The sequence below is a fragment of the Poecilia mexicana genome, unplaced genomic scaffold (genome assembly GCF_051168715.1).
Source record: "Poecilia mexicana isolate PSO_F unplaced genomic scaffold, ASM5116871v1 scaffold_20, whole genome shotgun sequence".
Classification (NCBI taxonomy): domain Eukaryota; kingdom Metazoa; phylum Chordata; class Actinopteri; order Cyprinodontiformes; family Poeciliidae; genus Poecilia; species Poecilia mexicana.
In genome coordinates, this window is record NW_028263389.1 from 21,260,212 (window position 1) to 21,275,905 (window position 15,694).

At 38.6% G+C, this 15,694-nt stretch overlaps 1 protein-coding gene across 1 annotated transcript in view; it reads right to left on the reverse strand.

Annotated features, from left to right (window-relative positions):
• Positions 1-1,487: 1,487 nt before the first annotated feature.
• rnf152 (ring finger protein 152) overlaps positions 1,488-15,694 on the reverse strand; it is a 37,709-nt gene continuing 23,502 nt past the window's right edge. Inside the window, exon 2 of the mRNA XM_015013413.2 lies at positions 1,488-3,532. Within this exon, the coding sequence (XP_014868899.1) occupies positions 2,777-3,427 (651 nt within the window). The 5' untranslated portion in view covers positions 3,428-3,532 and the 3' untranslated portion in view covers positions 1,488-2,776. The remainder of the gene's footprint in view (positions 3,533-15,694) is intronic.

Consider the following 15,694-nt stretch of genomic DNA (forward strand, 5'->3'; position numbering starts at 1 on the left):
TGGTAGAAAATAAATCAGAATATTAGAAAGTAAAATTACCTCCAGAGTCTCTTCCAGCCTTTATGTAGCAGCTGCTTTGGTATTGGTGCTATAAAGATAAACTGAATTAAATTAAATCATAAACTCTAATCTGTTCTTCAATTATTATTACAAAATATAACTTAAAATAATTTCTTTCAACGTTTTTTAGCATGCTCATGTTTCTGATTGGCTGCTAAGCTACTTTACTCCTCAAGCTAGGACAGCAAGCACTATATGGATGAGGAAAAGACCTCATGGCCAATTAAAATCAGAAGGTATGAGGCAGCATTCATGCTAAACAAATGCAAGAATAGTGCATTTGTTTAGCATGAATAGTGAATAAAAGTGAGAAAAACTTGTTTCTTTAGATATGTTGTAGCATCTGTGGTAAAAGGTTCCTAAGCCAGAAGCTAATGTTGTTTGGGTCCATGGCATGCAGAGGTTTGGGAACCCTTGGTGTATGTAAACTTCTGGTTTCAACTATATTCAAATTACTTTGTTCTCCAAATTTGTCTTCCTAAACTAAAGGAATTTGCTGCCTTCTTGTAAAGCATGAAAGTAAGCTGCAACTTCGTTTCGCTGTTCACATGATTTTTCAAACATCAGCTGTAAAGAAAACCTATAAATCAATAATGTCACTTAAACCAAAGTAACAGGAAACTCCAGGAACCCCTCTGCCAACATTCTGAAAATGCAGATTTACACATTTTGATGTTAAGCAGGGCAAACAATCAAGTTATGGCGTCACGTCCAGCTTAGCGGTGATTAGCACAAGTTGGAGGCGGTAACTTTTGTCAGTGTGAATGTGAACTAGTTTGCTTTCTTCAATTATTTTCAGATTTCTCCTTCATTGTGGATGGTGTGAGGTTTAGCATTAGTGTAAAACAAAAACTATAACTTTTCTTTAGCTTTAAATGGGCTATAAAGTAGAACGAAAAACTGCTTGATAATTCTAGTGTGATGTAAGTAATTATCTACAATGAAAATGAAAGGAAAAGTGAGAATCTTAGAAATTTTGTCCAGTCTTTAGGCACTTGGAGATAAACAAAACCCTTCAATGATCCTTAGAGTAAAGAAATAAACACCAAGCATGTGGAGCTCTTCATTAGCAAGCGCTTGCTGGCTGTAGTTAACCGAAGTGGCATGCTGCAGAAAAGCTGGCTGCAATTGGCCCCTGAGGAATGTTAATTACCTCTGTGACAATAAATCCATAAAGATTTGAAGGAAAAAGAGATTCCTGAGGATAAACAAAGAAAAGGAGTGAGCTATTAAGTTCAGTCAGCTGTGAAAAATAGGATTTCTGCTAGATAAAAACCGGAAATAATTGACTGATGCCGGAGAATTTAAAGTTTTAGAGATAAGAAGGATCCAAAGGTTGAAGGATAGCAGCTCAGGATTAAACTGCTTGTTTGGTGCAACCTAAAAGCCAAAACCTAATATACAAAAAAAAAAAAAAACCATTGAGATTTGTGAGGCTTGAACAAACAAATGTTTTAATTAAAATATAAGTAAAGCAATAAAAAACTTCTATTGGCTGATTTAAACAAAAATTCACACTTTTACAATCCTAAAGCATCTCAGAGCTAGCTGTGTATAGTTCAGCTGTACAATATACTGCTCAACAATTCGGCCTAAACAGGTTCTTTAACAGGAAAACAAAGAAACTCAAATGGGAAGATGTGGATGTTGATTCCCACCGAATCAGAGAACAGTCCAGGTTCTGGATTTTAAAGGGGACCTATTATGCAAAATTCCCATCTTGCAAGCTTTTACTCTTCCATTTGGATCTCAATTGCTTCTAAAACAGCACAAGTGCTTAAAAAAATCCCAGGCTGGTGTTTTTTGGTGTTTGGAAAATTAACCATTTTGAAACCCTCTAGAATGTGACATAACAAACCAAGCTGGGTCCAGGACATTTGGTCAGCTGGTTTTATCACTGTATCAGTAAAATAGCTGCTGGAAAAGACCAAATGTTTAGTTATTCACTTCTGGTTTATTGGTTGTGCAGGAGGCTCCATTTCTGCTTTTCAAATATGTAAGGTTGGATAATTGCGTATTGGTTTGTAGCCATTTTCTTGTGTGAGTCTAAATGTTGAGTAGGGGGGCGTGGCCAGCAGCAGCTTATTTGGATTTAAAGAGACAAGACGCCCTAAAACAGCTCATTATGAAAGGAGCTCAAAATAGACTAAAATCTCATCATCTAAGAATGACTTGTGCAAAAAAAAAAAAAAAAGTGACAAGCATATTTCATACAGACCATAGACCTATCCTAACCTGTTGAAGGAAGCATAATAGGTCACCTTTAAGACACAGTGCTCAAGCCTCAATATAGCCAATAAAAACACAGATAACTGATGAACTTTTACAAACCACAGAGCAAACAGGCGTTCCAGTCACTTCGAGTGTAATGGGTGTCTACGTCACTCTAGGAAAACACAATCAGCTGTCTAAAAACAGATCCACAGTGACTTTCAGAACGTTCTTGAAGAAAACACAAAGATGTGGCAGTTTTTAGAACCAACACAGAGCTGGTGAAAATATCCATTTCAGTTTTCATAATTGAAAACAACAAACAATGCTGACAGACAGTTTGTAAACCTCCTTCTCGCCCTCGTTGTTCCCTCATCGGTACTACTCCCCGTTGCTCCGTTGTTGCCTGGTTTTCCTGTGATGTTAAGCTAAGTCTCCTCTCCTCAGAAGAGTCTGGGCCACTGAGGAGGGGGCAGAGGTCCGCAGGACGTCCAATCGACCTCCCTCAGCCGCAAGAGATAACAGTGAAGCGTTTGGAGATGCAGGACATGTTGTGCAGCACGATTCCCAACAGGAACAGCAGCACACACGCCACTAAAATAACCGTGCAAACGCCGGACCATGTGGAACCCTTCCCTCCTCCAACAGGGCCGGGAACTCTCCTCTCGCCTTCGCTGCCGTCCAGCCCGACGCCCTCCAGGCCCATCGCCAGGCCCAGAGGCTGCTGCTCGGGCACCGTCACCACCGTCATGCCCTTCTGCTGGCCGCCAGGAAGAAAGCGGCAACCCAGGTCTCCAGGCAGGCCGAGCGCCCGCTCCTTGGTGACCGGCAACGGCAGCATGTAGCAACCATTGCTAGGGAGGCGGATGAAGACAGGCGTGTGCTCCGAGGCGTGAGGTATAGCGATGACGGTGATGATGTCCGGGTCGTCTGGCAGCTGGGAGACGGACAGGCCGGGGGGAAGCTTGGTGACGCCGCGGCACCAAGGGCAGCGGATCTCCTTCTGGGTGCTGCGCATCTGGGTCAGGCACACGGAGCAGCAGGTGTGCCTGCAGTCCAGGAGTTTGGGCCGCCGCCGGGGGCTGTAGTAGTTAAAGCAGATCTGGCATTCCAGAATGGAGTCCTGGGAAAGAGTCTCCATGTTGGAAAGGTGCATCCAGCAGCCGGTAGCCCGGGTTTCAATGCAGAGCAGGTTGGGATGTTTTGCAATCGTCCTCAACTTCACTGTTGTCAAAACCCTTCAGTTGGCGAAATGTTCCATCTGCAAGAGAAGAAGAAAGACCAGTCTTTAGAAACTGCATGTCAAAATAAAAGCCTCTTAATCACAAGACAAGGCCTGTTGTAATAAGAAATAAATCAGTTAATCGCATGATGAATTAAAATTAGTTCAATAATTTGCATGGTTTATTGTTTTGCATTTTGAATTTAAGATTTAAAAAAAATCTTTGCAAATCTGCTGAATTCAAAACTCTTCAAGTTGCAGTTCTACCTTAAGATTAATTTCAAATTATGGAAAAAAGGAAAAAAAATCCTATTAAGCACTTTCTGCAATTTAATTATACGTCAGTTAATCGGTTAATCCAAGACACAAAAACATGGCAGGTTTGTATCTGATTAACCGCTAGAATAATTGATTAATCGTCAGAACAATTGATAGAATAGCTGTTTTCTACAATAACTGTTCGTTGCAGCCCTATAATGACATATGAGACACAACTGGCAGTCTTGTGAATGATGCAGAAACGTCTGTATCATCCAGCAGGTGACTGCAGTGTATTCATAAGATCCTTCGGTATTTGTGTCGACTGTGGCTGTTTCCTTTTTCTCCTTCTGGCCACATACTCCAGGAACCCTCCTTCCACATCCGACTGTTCTTGCATAATCACGTCTGTGGCGTTAATTCATGCAGAAGCGGCGATAGTTTGCTTTTACAGATGATTAAGCCCTGTCAAAATACTACCGTGGAAACAATGAATACCAAACAGGGCCAAGCCGCCTTTACGTTTTGTTTCTTTGCCCAAATTGTCAAGTGTGAAAACTGCTGAGGAGGAAAAAAAGGAAGAAAAACAAGTAGATTTTCCTCTCTCTCTCTTTTTTTTCTACGCTGCCATCATGACAGAGACGCTGTCCCTTCAGGCGTAAAAAGCGGGAGAGGACGAAGTGAGATGGAGAGAAACGATGATAGAAATAGAAAAAGGTGACCACTGATTGTCCCGCAATACTGAGCGTCGGTGTCCCTTATCAGAAACAAGATCTCAGGTAATTACAGCTCTCATGGCGCCCCGTAGGGACACCGATGCAGCAGGAGAGAGATAAGAAGAGGTTTCACATCAAACATGTTCAGAGCAGATCATTCAGTCCTGCTGGCGAGGTTCATTTAAGTGCAGATCAAACTCGACCTTGGATGGAAAAACATAACAGGACCAGAAAAAACATCAAATATCTACTGAAATCCTCCCTGAATATAAAGAATTTCACTTTAGAAAGAAAGTATACCATCTCACATTTCATAATAATTTATTAGACAAACATAAAAGCAATTTGGAAAAGCTGTGCATGGATACAAGAAGAACACAGAATGAATTTTAGCCCACTTTTCTTTCCAACATTGCTACAGATTAGTTAAGTCTCTTTCTCTCTCTTAAAGGGCGACATTATGTCTTCTCCAGACACAGAGGGTCATTTTATATCACAATCTAGTAACTATTTCACCTTCAGCCGTTATAAAAATACTGTAAAAATTAAACATGATTAGTTTTTCTCTCTTTAAGAAGCTCCTGCTCTGTGTGAAACTTCTAGGACGTAATCACAACAATGCTCCTCCTTATGCCATTTACAACTGTTTTAGGAGCAAAGAACTGAGAAGTAGTTCACAGTGTGTTTAAATTTTATAAAATAGTAGCATTTAATGCACTTTTTTTGGGTTTTCTGAAAATGTATATTTTAAATATTGCTCCAAAATTGAAACATATAGCTGACAAATAAAGAGCATTTTGACGTTATGATTCAGTTTTAGAGTGTTTTCACACCTAGATTCTGTTCGATTGGTTTGTTACATTTTCAGCTGCTGTGGTTTTCTTTCCCACTGCACTCAGTCAAATGAACCAAACCCTTTGAAAAGCCTGTTCCCCTCCTCACCTGTGGGGGCGCTGCACCAAGAACCATTGAAGGAAACAACACAAAAACCTCCAAAGTCAACATGAACGCAACTTCACTCTTCACAAAATGCAAACAAAAATAGAGCAGTGTCAGATTTCAGATTTTGTAGGATTTCTCGTTTGTCTTTTTCTCCAGTTAGCACTAGACTTGTTTGTTTTGGTCGTATTTACCCAGAATGCCCTGCACTGTAATCCACTTCCTGCTTTTGGAGCGGTATCCAGTCCGCTTGGTGTTCACATATGCATTCAAACCGCACCAGAGTTCACATTAATCAAACTAAGATGGAGTTCGTAGGCAGAGCAGAGTTCAGTCTTTTGGTATGATTGCACATTCACACCTCAACAAACAAACCGGACCTTTTAGAGTTGGATTAAAGTGGACTAAAGACAGCTGGTGGGAATGAACCTCAGTGTTAAATAGGAGCCATGACGCCTGCAGCCAGTAAAGACTTTACTTCAGCACCAAGAGTTGAGCGGATCCTTGTTAGCTTGCCAGGTCAATACCTTGTCAGTGGCATCGGCTCCCGCAGCTCAAGCCTCTCCATCCTCTGCCTCCCTGGAGGCAAAACACTCCCTCCTTAACCGAGTCTGGAGGCCAGACCGCTCACTTCTTCCTCCATGGCTGACCTAGTTTCTTCACGCCGGCTCAAAGTAGAGAAAAGGTGCTGAAAGTCCAACCGGTTTCACGGAGCGCTGAGGAAGATGGAACAGACGGAGAGGAAGGCAGAGGATTCCCACTGACAGTCGAGGGTTTTACCAAGTCCAATATGGATTAGCTTTGATCTGACTAAAAAGCTTTGTGGCCCAGTATTCCCAAACACTCTGCTGCTCCATTTTGACTAAGAATCCTTTCTTCCTCTACACAAAATCTTCACACTTATCATTTTTCAAGTGACTTACTTCCTTTTTCTGCCTCAGCCACACGTTGTCTACATGTTAAAGATAAAAATGAAGCTAAAATACCTGATTTATGAACGCCAACACCAACAATATGAGGTAAAATGATGTTAAAAATGACCTACTATGCTTCTTTTAACAGGTTAGGATAGGTTTATGGTCTATACAAAGCATGTTCATCACAAAGTTTTGCACAAAATCATTCTTAGATAATGAGAATTTAGTCTCTTCCTTTCAGAATACGCTTTTAAAGGGCGTCTTGTCACTTTAAATCCAAATAAACCACGCCCCCAACTCAACCTTTACACTCACAGGTAAAAATGGCTGAAAAGAGATTAAATATAAAATTAAAAATACGCAAAATCCATTGATTATTGATCCCAAAGGTAAATTAAGTAGATAATAGCTCAAATAAATGTGCAATTATGCATCCAAACATATTTGAAAAGCATTAGTGGAGCCATCTGCACAACCAACAAAAATGCAGCAAGTGGTTTCTACACTTGTCCTCTCCATTGTACAGCACATACAGCGGTAAAACCAGCTGACCAAACATGCAGGAACTCCTTGGGTTGCTATAGGTAACGGGAGGAACTCTGTTTAGGTTGCTGGGTAACGGCTGTGGCATTTGAATATGACTTAACAAGCCAGAGGTTTTGAAAACAGCTCATTTTCCAGACACCAAAAAACATGAAGTTGTTACTATAAACATGTGGGTGTTGTTGCTGAGACCCAAATGGAATAATAAAAGTTGTAGAATGTGAATTTTCCACAATAGTTCTCCTTTAATGTAAAACAAGATGCTCTAAAACCAGAAGCTTAAATGGAAAATAGTTCGATTCTACTACTATAAATGGCCGGTTTTGTTAAATTTATGAATGAACTGAGCTGCTGTAAAAATAAATAAATAAATAAATAAATAAATAAATAAATAAAAAATCAATACAAGGCTACAGCCAGTTGAGCAGCTTCTGTTGGTTTTAGCTGTATTTGGTCATTTTAGCAGCAGTTTTTATTAGCTGAGAACAACACGTAGCCGTTGAGATAAATGGAGAAAAACCTTTTTCCTCTGCGTTTTTTGGAAACATTTCCGAGGTCGTAAAACAACAGAGGACCAACTCTGTCTGCAGCGTAATGATATGATTTATCGGTTCAACTGAGCAGTAACCAGGGCGAGCTGCTGACCCACTTTCTCTCACACCCACCAACTGTAGACACAAACACAGAAATATCCAGAGTAACAAACGTCTGAGGGAAACTTTTCCAGTTTTTCATGCAGTTTGTGTGAAAGGTTCTGCTTTTGTAGCTAGAGGACGAAGAGTGACCGAGCAGCAGCCGTCTGATCCACCGGGAAGCGCCGCACACCTGAGGACACGGACAGGAGGTAAAAATAACCGCACATCCAGCTCCATACGGCTGACATAATAAAATGACTGGAAGCAGCACGAAGCAGAAGATTGTTTTCATGCGGGAATCCTCGGGTGGTTTGAACCGGTGAAATGTCAGCGGCGGTGACGCACAGAGGGATGCAGCTTCAAACGTGCAACTTCGTTATGGATGTGTGTCTTAAGACGCCGTATCACGGTAGAAAAAAAGGAGTAAATTTCTGCCATAAAACAAAAACAAGGGCATTTCTGAGTTTGAAAAGCCAAATGACTTTTAGAAAAAAAAAACTAATTTTGAAAGTAACGTCAAAAATCTTCAGGAAAATCTCTGAAATTTTTGAGATTGAAATGCAAATAAAATTGAAATGTTGAGGTTAATCTCCAAAACTTTTTAGAAAAAAACTTCCAAAAAGTGGAAAAATTCTGACTTTAGAAACTCATAAATTTCAACGTTTTTTCAAGAATATTTCTTTGGATAATCTAAAAAACATTGTTTTTGTTATTACTAGCAAATTTTCAACTTTTCAATCAAGTTTCAAAAACCAAACGTTTGTAAGAAACCCTTCAAAATTTTAACATTAATCTCACGGATTTTCAGCAAAAAACTTTGAGTTTGAGAAGTTTAAAATTTGCTAGAAAAAAACATTTTGAAATTAATCTCTGAGGTTTTTTTTAGAAACAAGAAAATTTCTGAGTTTTAAAAGTCAAAAATTTGCTAGAGATTAACTTGATCTTAACACATCAGCATCAAATTATTATCAGGAGCCGGACTTTGAAACAAGTCTGTGTCAGATCCTGATATCCAAGTTTTTTCACATTATTTTAGATGTTGTTCTGCTTACACTATGACTATATTCAATAACAGCCTGTAGTGCAACTCATAGAAGGGACAACTGAAATAAAAGCCACTTTTTTGAAAATATTTCTCATTTATTTTCTAGAAAAGAAAGTGAGAAAAATCTTATCTGGGATGAAAAAAAAAGTCTGATGTTTTTAAACCACATCGGCCGACTGTGAGATTTTTTTTTCTCACTGCATAAAATTGATTTTTCAAGTTTTTAGAGGAAAATTATTCTTGATTGATTTTGTACTGGGTTGCCAATAGAAAACACATTTTAGGACTGAAATTGAATGTTTTACTCCTGCACAACAATCCCCAGAGAGTTTTCCGGAGGTCAAAAGCTGAGAGAATAAAGTATATTTTCTCTTCTCTCTAAGAAAATGGTACACCGTCCTTGCTGCGACCCTCCTGCCAGCATAAATATTGATAAATGCCACCCGCGATAAGCCGATTTCATCCAGTTTTACATTATCTGACCAGCTGATTTATCTGCACTGAGTCCAGATTTGCATTCACAGACAGAAGCGCTCACTTCTCCTTTTCACCTCCGTCGTCCTTTATTCTCACCTGATCCGCGGCGGAGGAAACACAATAATATTTCACAAAATGGAATCGTAAACCTCAGCAGCTGAAAGTGATTTACAGCAGCTCACGCACACATGACAGATAAATGGATTCTGACTGCTGTACGCGTGGCTTTTAGTGAGCGATTCATCTCCGTTTGCTTTTACTTCCTTTTATTCTCCCGTCTCCGCCTGACTCTGTTGAGCTGGTGGGATTTTTGCATGAAGATAAATAGGTCAGGAAACCAAAACACGGCTTCCTCCATGGAGGCACAAAGACGGCGTGGTGACCCCCTCACCCAGATATCTCCATCTGGACTGGAGATAAAACTCCTTTAAAGTGTCTAACAGCTGAAGCAGCCATGCAGAACCTAAAATAAAACCGGATCAATTAACTCCAACTGGATGGAAAAAGATCAAACTGTCCTTCAGAAATGTTGCATTTCATGGTTTATATCAGTTAATGAGTTAATTTAAAGTTGACTGATCTAGCGTTTCATTTATAATTAAAAACTTGTGCTTAGAAAAAAATTACATTTTACTGATTGAATTAACTGAAAATTGTGATTTTCTCACATTATTAGACCCATTTATAAAAAATAGCAAAACAGTGAGCTCCTAGTTTGATGTTTGAAGAGAAAAATAAAAGAGGAAAAGAATAAAATTTGTAAAAGGCATGAACAGAGGGACATTCATGCAGAAACTGTATTAAATTAATGCTACAACTTGGCTCCATTAACTCACAATCACCCCCCAAATCATCTTTATTTATTGGCACAATGTTCTACGAGATTAGAATCATGAAAATAATTGTTTGTTGCAGTCATAGTAAATATAAATTTTCATCAATGAAAACGTTTTTACATTACTAGCTGGAGTCAGACCAGTTGGAGATGGTTTCCTTTGGAAGCCCAAAACGTTTTTGTTGCCAAATATTTTATTTATCAAGTAGGAAGTAAGAAAAGCACGCCAAAGACGCGTCTTCCAGGAGCTGATGTGGTTTCCTGTTGCACCATGGGAGGTGGAAACCGGGGAGAGGCGCATCGTGTCAGGGCTGACACTCGTTGGCTTGTCAAGATGGAAATTGCCGTAATGTGTCCTGCAGTGGTCTGCGGTTCTACATCAACACAGGAAAACGTACCTAGTAATGCATTCAGCCTCATCGCCTTAGAAACACACTGGACGGCCATGTTGGGTTTGTTTCAGAACGACAAAACTCAGACAGCTGTGACTTTATGAGAGATGAAGATGGTGAGATTACACATCAACATGTGAAGATCCTTAATAAAGAGCTGGAGATTTAATGGAGTCCAGGAGACTGCAGGGACGGCAACATCTGAACTCTTCTGAAACACGTTGTGTAAAGTAATTATGATGGTCGATTCAGAGAGGAAAAAACTCAAACATTTTGAGATTAATCCCAGCAGTTTTTTAGAAAAACAAGGAATTTTTTGGAGTTTGGAATCTCCAACTTTCCTGGGAATTTTGCAGGAAAAAAGTCATACTTCTAGATTAATCTCAAAATTTTCAAGAAAAACAACATTTCAGAATTCAAAAAGTCAAAAGATTTCCAGAACAAAGACTATTATATGTATCTCAGAAATTTTCTAGAAAAAAGTCAAAAATTGTTGACTTTTGAAACTTTGAAAAAAAAAATTGTTTTAGAAAATTTCTGAGATTAACATCAAAATTTCCAAGTTTTTTGAGCAAATGTTTGACTTTTCAAACTCAGAAATTTCAGAGTTTTTTCTAGAAGATGTCTGAGTTTTTTGTGGGAAATTTACTCCTTTTCTGTTCTATCTGGAATCGCCCTGATCTGCTGAACAACCCAACCACAGAAATGAGAATTATATAAATTCCCAGGCAGTGCCAACACTTCAGCACATCAGAAACTAAACTCTTCAATCAAACCCAATGCTGCTCTTCTTTTAGCGAAGGGAGTGAATGCATCACGACCTCACTTCCTGTGACTATGGGAATATTTTCACATCGTCGAGATGCACAGCAGGACAAACTGAGTGTTCATTCCCTCTGCAGAAGCTTAAAATGAAACTCAGCAGGGAAGCGTTCCAGGTTGAGATAAATAAATAACTAACACACCTTATTGGATATTCATCACATGTATCGGCTTCTGCTCATCCTCCACCTTGAAGAACGCAAACAGAGCGTCAGGCACGCTGCCGGGCGACAGAGGCCGGCACATCGCCGCTGGTTTGTCAAAACTTTGACCCAAAGTGGTTGGAAAAATTACCTGAGGTGATGGCACATTTTAGAGCCGTCTTCAAACTGTTTCAGGTACGACAGCGAGTTGTAGATAGAAAAAAAGAGTACATTCTGCTGAAAAACGTGTAAATTTATGAGATTCAAAAGTTGAAAATTTGTTAGAAAAAATTCTAAATTTTGAGATTTATCTAAATTAAATAAAAACTTTTTGAGTCCCAAAAGAAAAAAATTGCGAGAAAAAATTTTAAGGTTTTTGAATAAATCTCAGAAATTTCTGAGTTTGAAAAGTAAAAAACTTTCTCGAAAAAAAACAAAACAATGAAATATCTGAGCTCTGAAAGTTAAAAACATTTGACTTGAAACTCAAAACATTTCCAAAAGTTGAACATTTTTGACTTTGGAAACTCAGCAAGTTTAGTTTTTTTCTAGAAATGTCTTCAGATTAATTTAAAAATGTGAGGTTTTTCTAGCAAATTGTCAACTTGTCAAACTCAGAAATGTACAAATTTCTTTTCTAGATATTTCTGAATTTATCTCAAAATTTCTAAGTTTTTTTGGAAGAAATCTCCTTTTTTATACATAGACAGGTAGAACTGTAAGTTTTCAACAATTTCAAGAAATTATTATATATCTTGCTGAAAAGTTCCTTGTAATAATCTGTTTGTCGCGCCGCCCTACCAAAAGGTCATAATTGTTCACCCAGGTAATCATAAAGTAGTTCATGTTGTCAGTTTCACTTTCAGTTCCAAGCATCCAACAGTTCAAGTGAATGAATCTTCATCAGCGCAGACAGAGCATTTGCATGGTGTTGCATGAAATTGAACAGTATTATTGTTTGGTGACTGATTACCTCAATCTGAATCTGACATGATTGGATTAAGTTAATTTAATCTGAATCCAGTTGGATTCTGTACAGTTAAATACAGATTGGGCCAGTATGTTTTGGAAAATGCCTTAATCGATCAGAGTTGTCATGTTATCAACTGGTGATGGGCAAATAAACAGAACTTGATTGAAATTTTGTCCAAAAAAATAAAAATAAATGTAAAGATTTTTTCCATCAAGGATGATTTGACAATAAAACTGTATTTGAGCAGAAAAGCAATTAAATTCAGTCCAAATACTGACTAATGAACCTCATAAACAGCTGAATAAATGGATGATTCAGCAAGTCACAGCAATAAAATAAGATACAGGCAAAAAAAGGATTTTCTGAGAATATGTTTACACTTTACACTTGTCCCTCTGCAAATAAACAACAAAAAGAGAAAAAAAGGAAAAAAACTGGCAGGAAAACAATCTTTACATAAGTTCAGGCTACGTATCTTATAATGTAGTCCCAACCCTACACTGTATAAGAAGCCCTTGACAGCTCCTGTATAATTCAACAACCACTTTAACCTTCATGCATTAATTTCCTCCCTGCTGTAAGTTAAATAATGTGAGGCAAGTTTCACTGCCGTTAGCCGTGATCCTGCTGAAGTCCCACTAAATCTAATGGAGAACAGCTATTTTCTATTTAATGCAACACCTAAAATGACAATTAAGCAAAATTATATTACACCAAAATGATATAAATGGATTTAAGGAGAGTCAAGAACCACAACAAGGATGTGAGCTGTTGCCTGGTAATACTGAGTCCAACGAAGGAACATCTTAGAGATATTTACCAGCAGGAGTGACAGTCAGCATCACTGCAGGATCACCAATACTGACAAAACAGTTCACTTCCTGTTGGTGAAAGCTGCAGAGAAACCAGTAACATCAAAACAACCAGAGAAACCAGCAAAACAACCAGAGAAACCAGTAACGTCAAAACAACCAGAGAAACCAGTAACATCAAAACAACCAGAGAAACCAGTAACATCAAAACAACCAGAGAAACCAGCAAAACAACCAGAGAAACCAGTAACGTCAAAACAACCAGAGAAACCAGCAAAACAACCAGAGAAACCAGTAACATCAAAACAACCAGAGAAACCAGTAACATCAAAACAACCAGAGAAACCAGTAACATCAAAACAACCAGAGAAACCAGTAACATCAAAACAACCATAGAAACCAGTAACATCAAAACAACCAGAGAAACCAGTAACATCAAAACAACCAGAGAAACCAGTAACATCAAAACAACCAGAGAAACCAGCAAAACAACCAGAGAAACCAGTAACAGCAAAACAACCAGAGAAACCAGTAACAGCAAAACAACCAGAGAAACCAGCAAAACAACCATAGAAACCAGTAACATCAAAACAACCAGAGAAACCAGTAACATCAAAACAACCAGAGAAACCAGTAACATCAAAACAACCAGAGAAACCAGCAAAACAACCAGAGAAACCAGTAACAGCAAAACAACCATAGAAACCAGTAACATCAAAACAACCAGAGAAACCAGTAACATCAAAACAACCAGAGAAACCAGTAACGTCAAAACAACCAGAGAAACCAGCAAAACAACCAGAGAAACCAGTAACGTCAAAACAACCAGAGAAACCAGTAACATCAAAACAATGAGAGAAACCAGTAACGTCAAAACAACCAGAGAAACCAGTAACGTCAAAACAACCAGAGAAACCAGTAACAGCAAAACAACCAGAGAAACCAGTAACATCAAAACAACCAGAGAAACCAGCAACAGCAAAAAACAAATTCAGTCCAGAAGAAGAAATGCTTTACACAGGAACCAGAGGGATAACAATTTAATCTCAGTTTTATTTCCTACTTTGTTCCAAAGGTCCAACTCAAATATGGATGGATGGATGGATGGATGGATGGATGGATGGATGGATGGATGGATGGATGGATGGATGGATGGATGGATGGATGGATGGATGGATGGATGGAGATTTTGCATCTCATCGTTTTGTCGTTTTTTTCCCTTGAAGTTGTTTTTATTTTATAACTTTTTCTTTGTTTCTGATCCATTTCAAGCCAGGTTGTTTTCTCTCCGTCTCTCTGATTGTCCTACTTTCCCTCTGAGGTCACTGAATCATTTCATGGTCGTGTTGTTCTAGATTATGGTCTGCTGATTGATTTTGTGATTATTCAGGATCACAGTAATGTTCCTCCGCCTTCGATCTTTAGACGACGTCTTTTGTGTTTTTCATAATTTCCCTCCCTGTCTTTGCGTCCCTTTGTGACGGCCGCCATCATCTCTGTCTTCCATTTTGAATCAAATGTAATTTCAAACAGAAGCTGCATTTTTTCCAAGAGTCACCAGCAAAGGAAATTGATTAAAAGAATCTATAGGAGTAAAGCAACATTCGTCTGACACCTGGAAAGTCACGGATTATTAAACTGTCAAGACTTTGGCCTGAAAATTCAATAGTTTGCATCAACAGTTACAAAAAATATTAATTGCTTGTATATTATTGCAGCTACTACATCTTTATTTCTCAATGAAACATCCACATGGGATACATCTCCAATCAGTAAAGTACATTTTCTTATTTGATCAAATCCACATATATATCTTTACTTTGCTTTCGGCAAAGTAAAGAGATAAATATAAACGAATCATATTTTGGCATTAAATTAGATTTAGTAGGCAGAATAAATGATGGTTGGTTGGTTGGTTGGTTGGTTTTTGGTTGGTTGGTTGGTTGGTTGGTTTTTGGTTGGTTGGTTGGTTTACAATCCTAAATCCTTTGAGTTGAAACAAATTAGATAATTTTCCTGTGAACAGAGCAGCAGCAGAAATGATCCAGAAACATCTGAAGGAACAAACTCTGATCATCTGATCTATAAAATATGTTTTAAAACGAACATTAAGCTTCTGGAAAAATCGTCAGAGAAAAGCGAAGGAAACTATGAGGTCAGGACTTCCTGTGCAGATCAGACTCAGACAAAATGGCTGCCATGTTCCTGTCAGCTGTTTTCACGCCATCATTACTCTTCCCCCGTTTATCTCTGTTAGCGTGAGCAACAGCTCCGAGGATGGGAGCGTCGCCCAAACAGAGGAATATTTCACCGGGGACGAATGAGGCGGATTTGGGTCGATAAACTGATCGGCATGAAACTCCGACTCACGACGAATCCATCAGGACTCACCGCAGACCGGAAACTAAAACATCAGACGGTCATTCATGGATAAAACCAACAAGACACAAATAAATATCAGAGTTTACAGCAGTTTGGGGTTTATAATAGTTTAGTTTTATTTCATTGTGACTTTTTGTTTGCCAGTTTTTATTATTATTTATTACTAATTAAATGTTTAGTTTATATGAGTTATAGTGGTAGTTTTAGTGTTATATTTTGGTAAGGGAAGGAAGGAAGGAAGGAAGGAAGGAAGGAAGGAAGGAAGGAAGGAAGGAAGGAAGGAAGGAAGGAAGGAAGGAAGGAAGGAAGGAA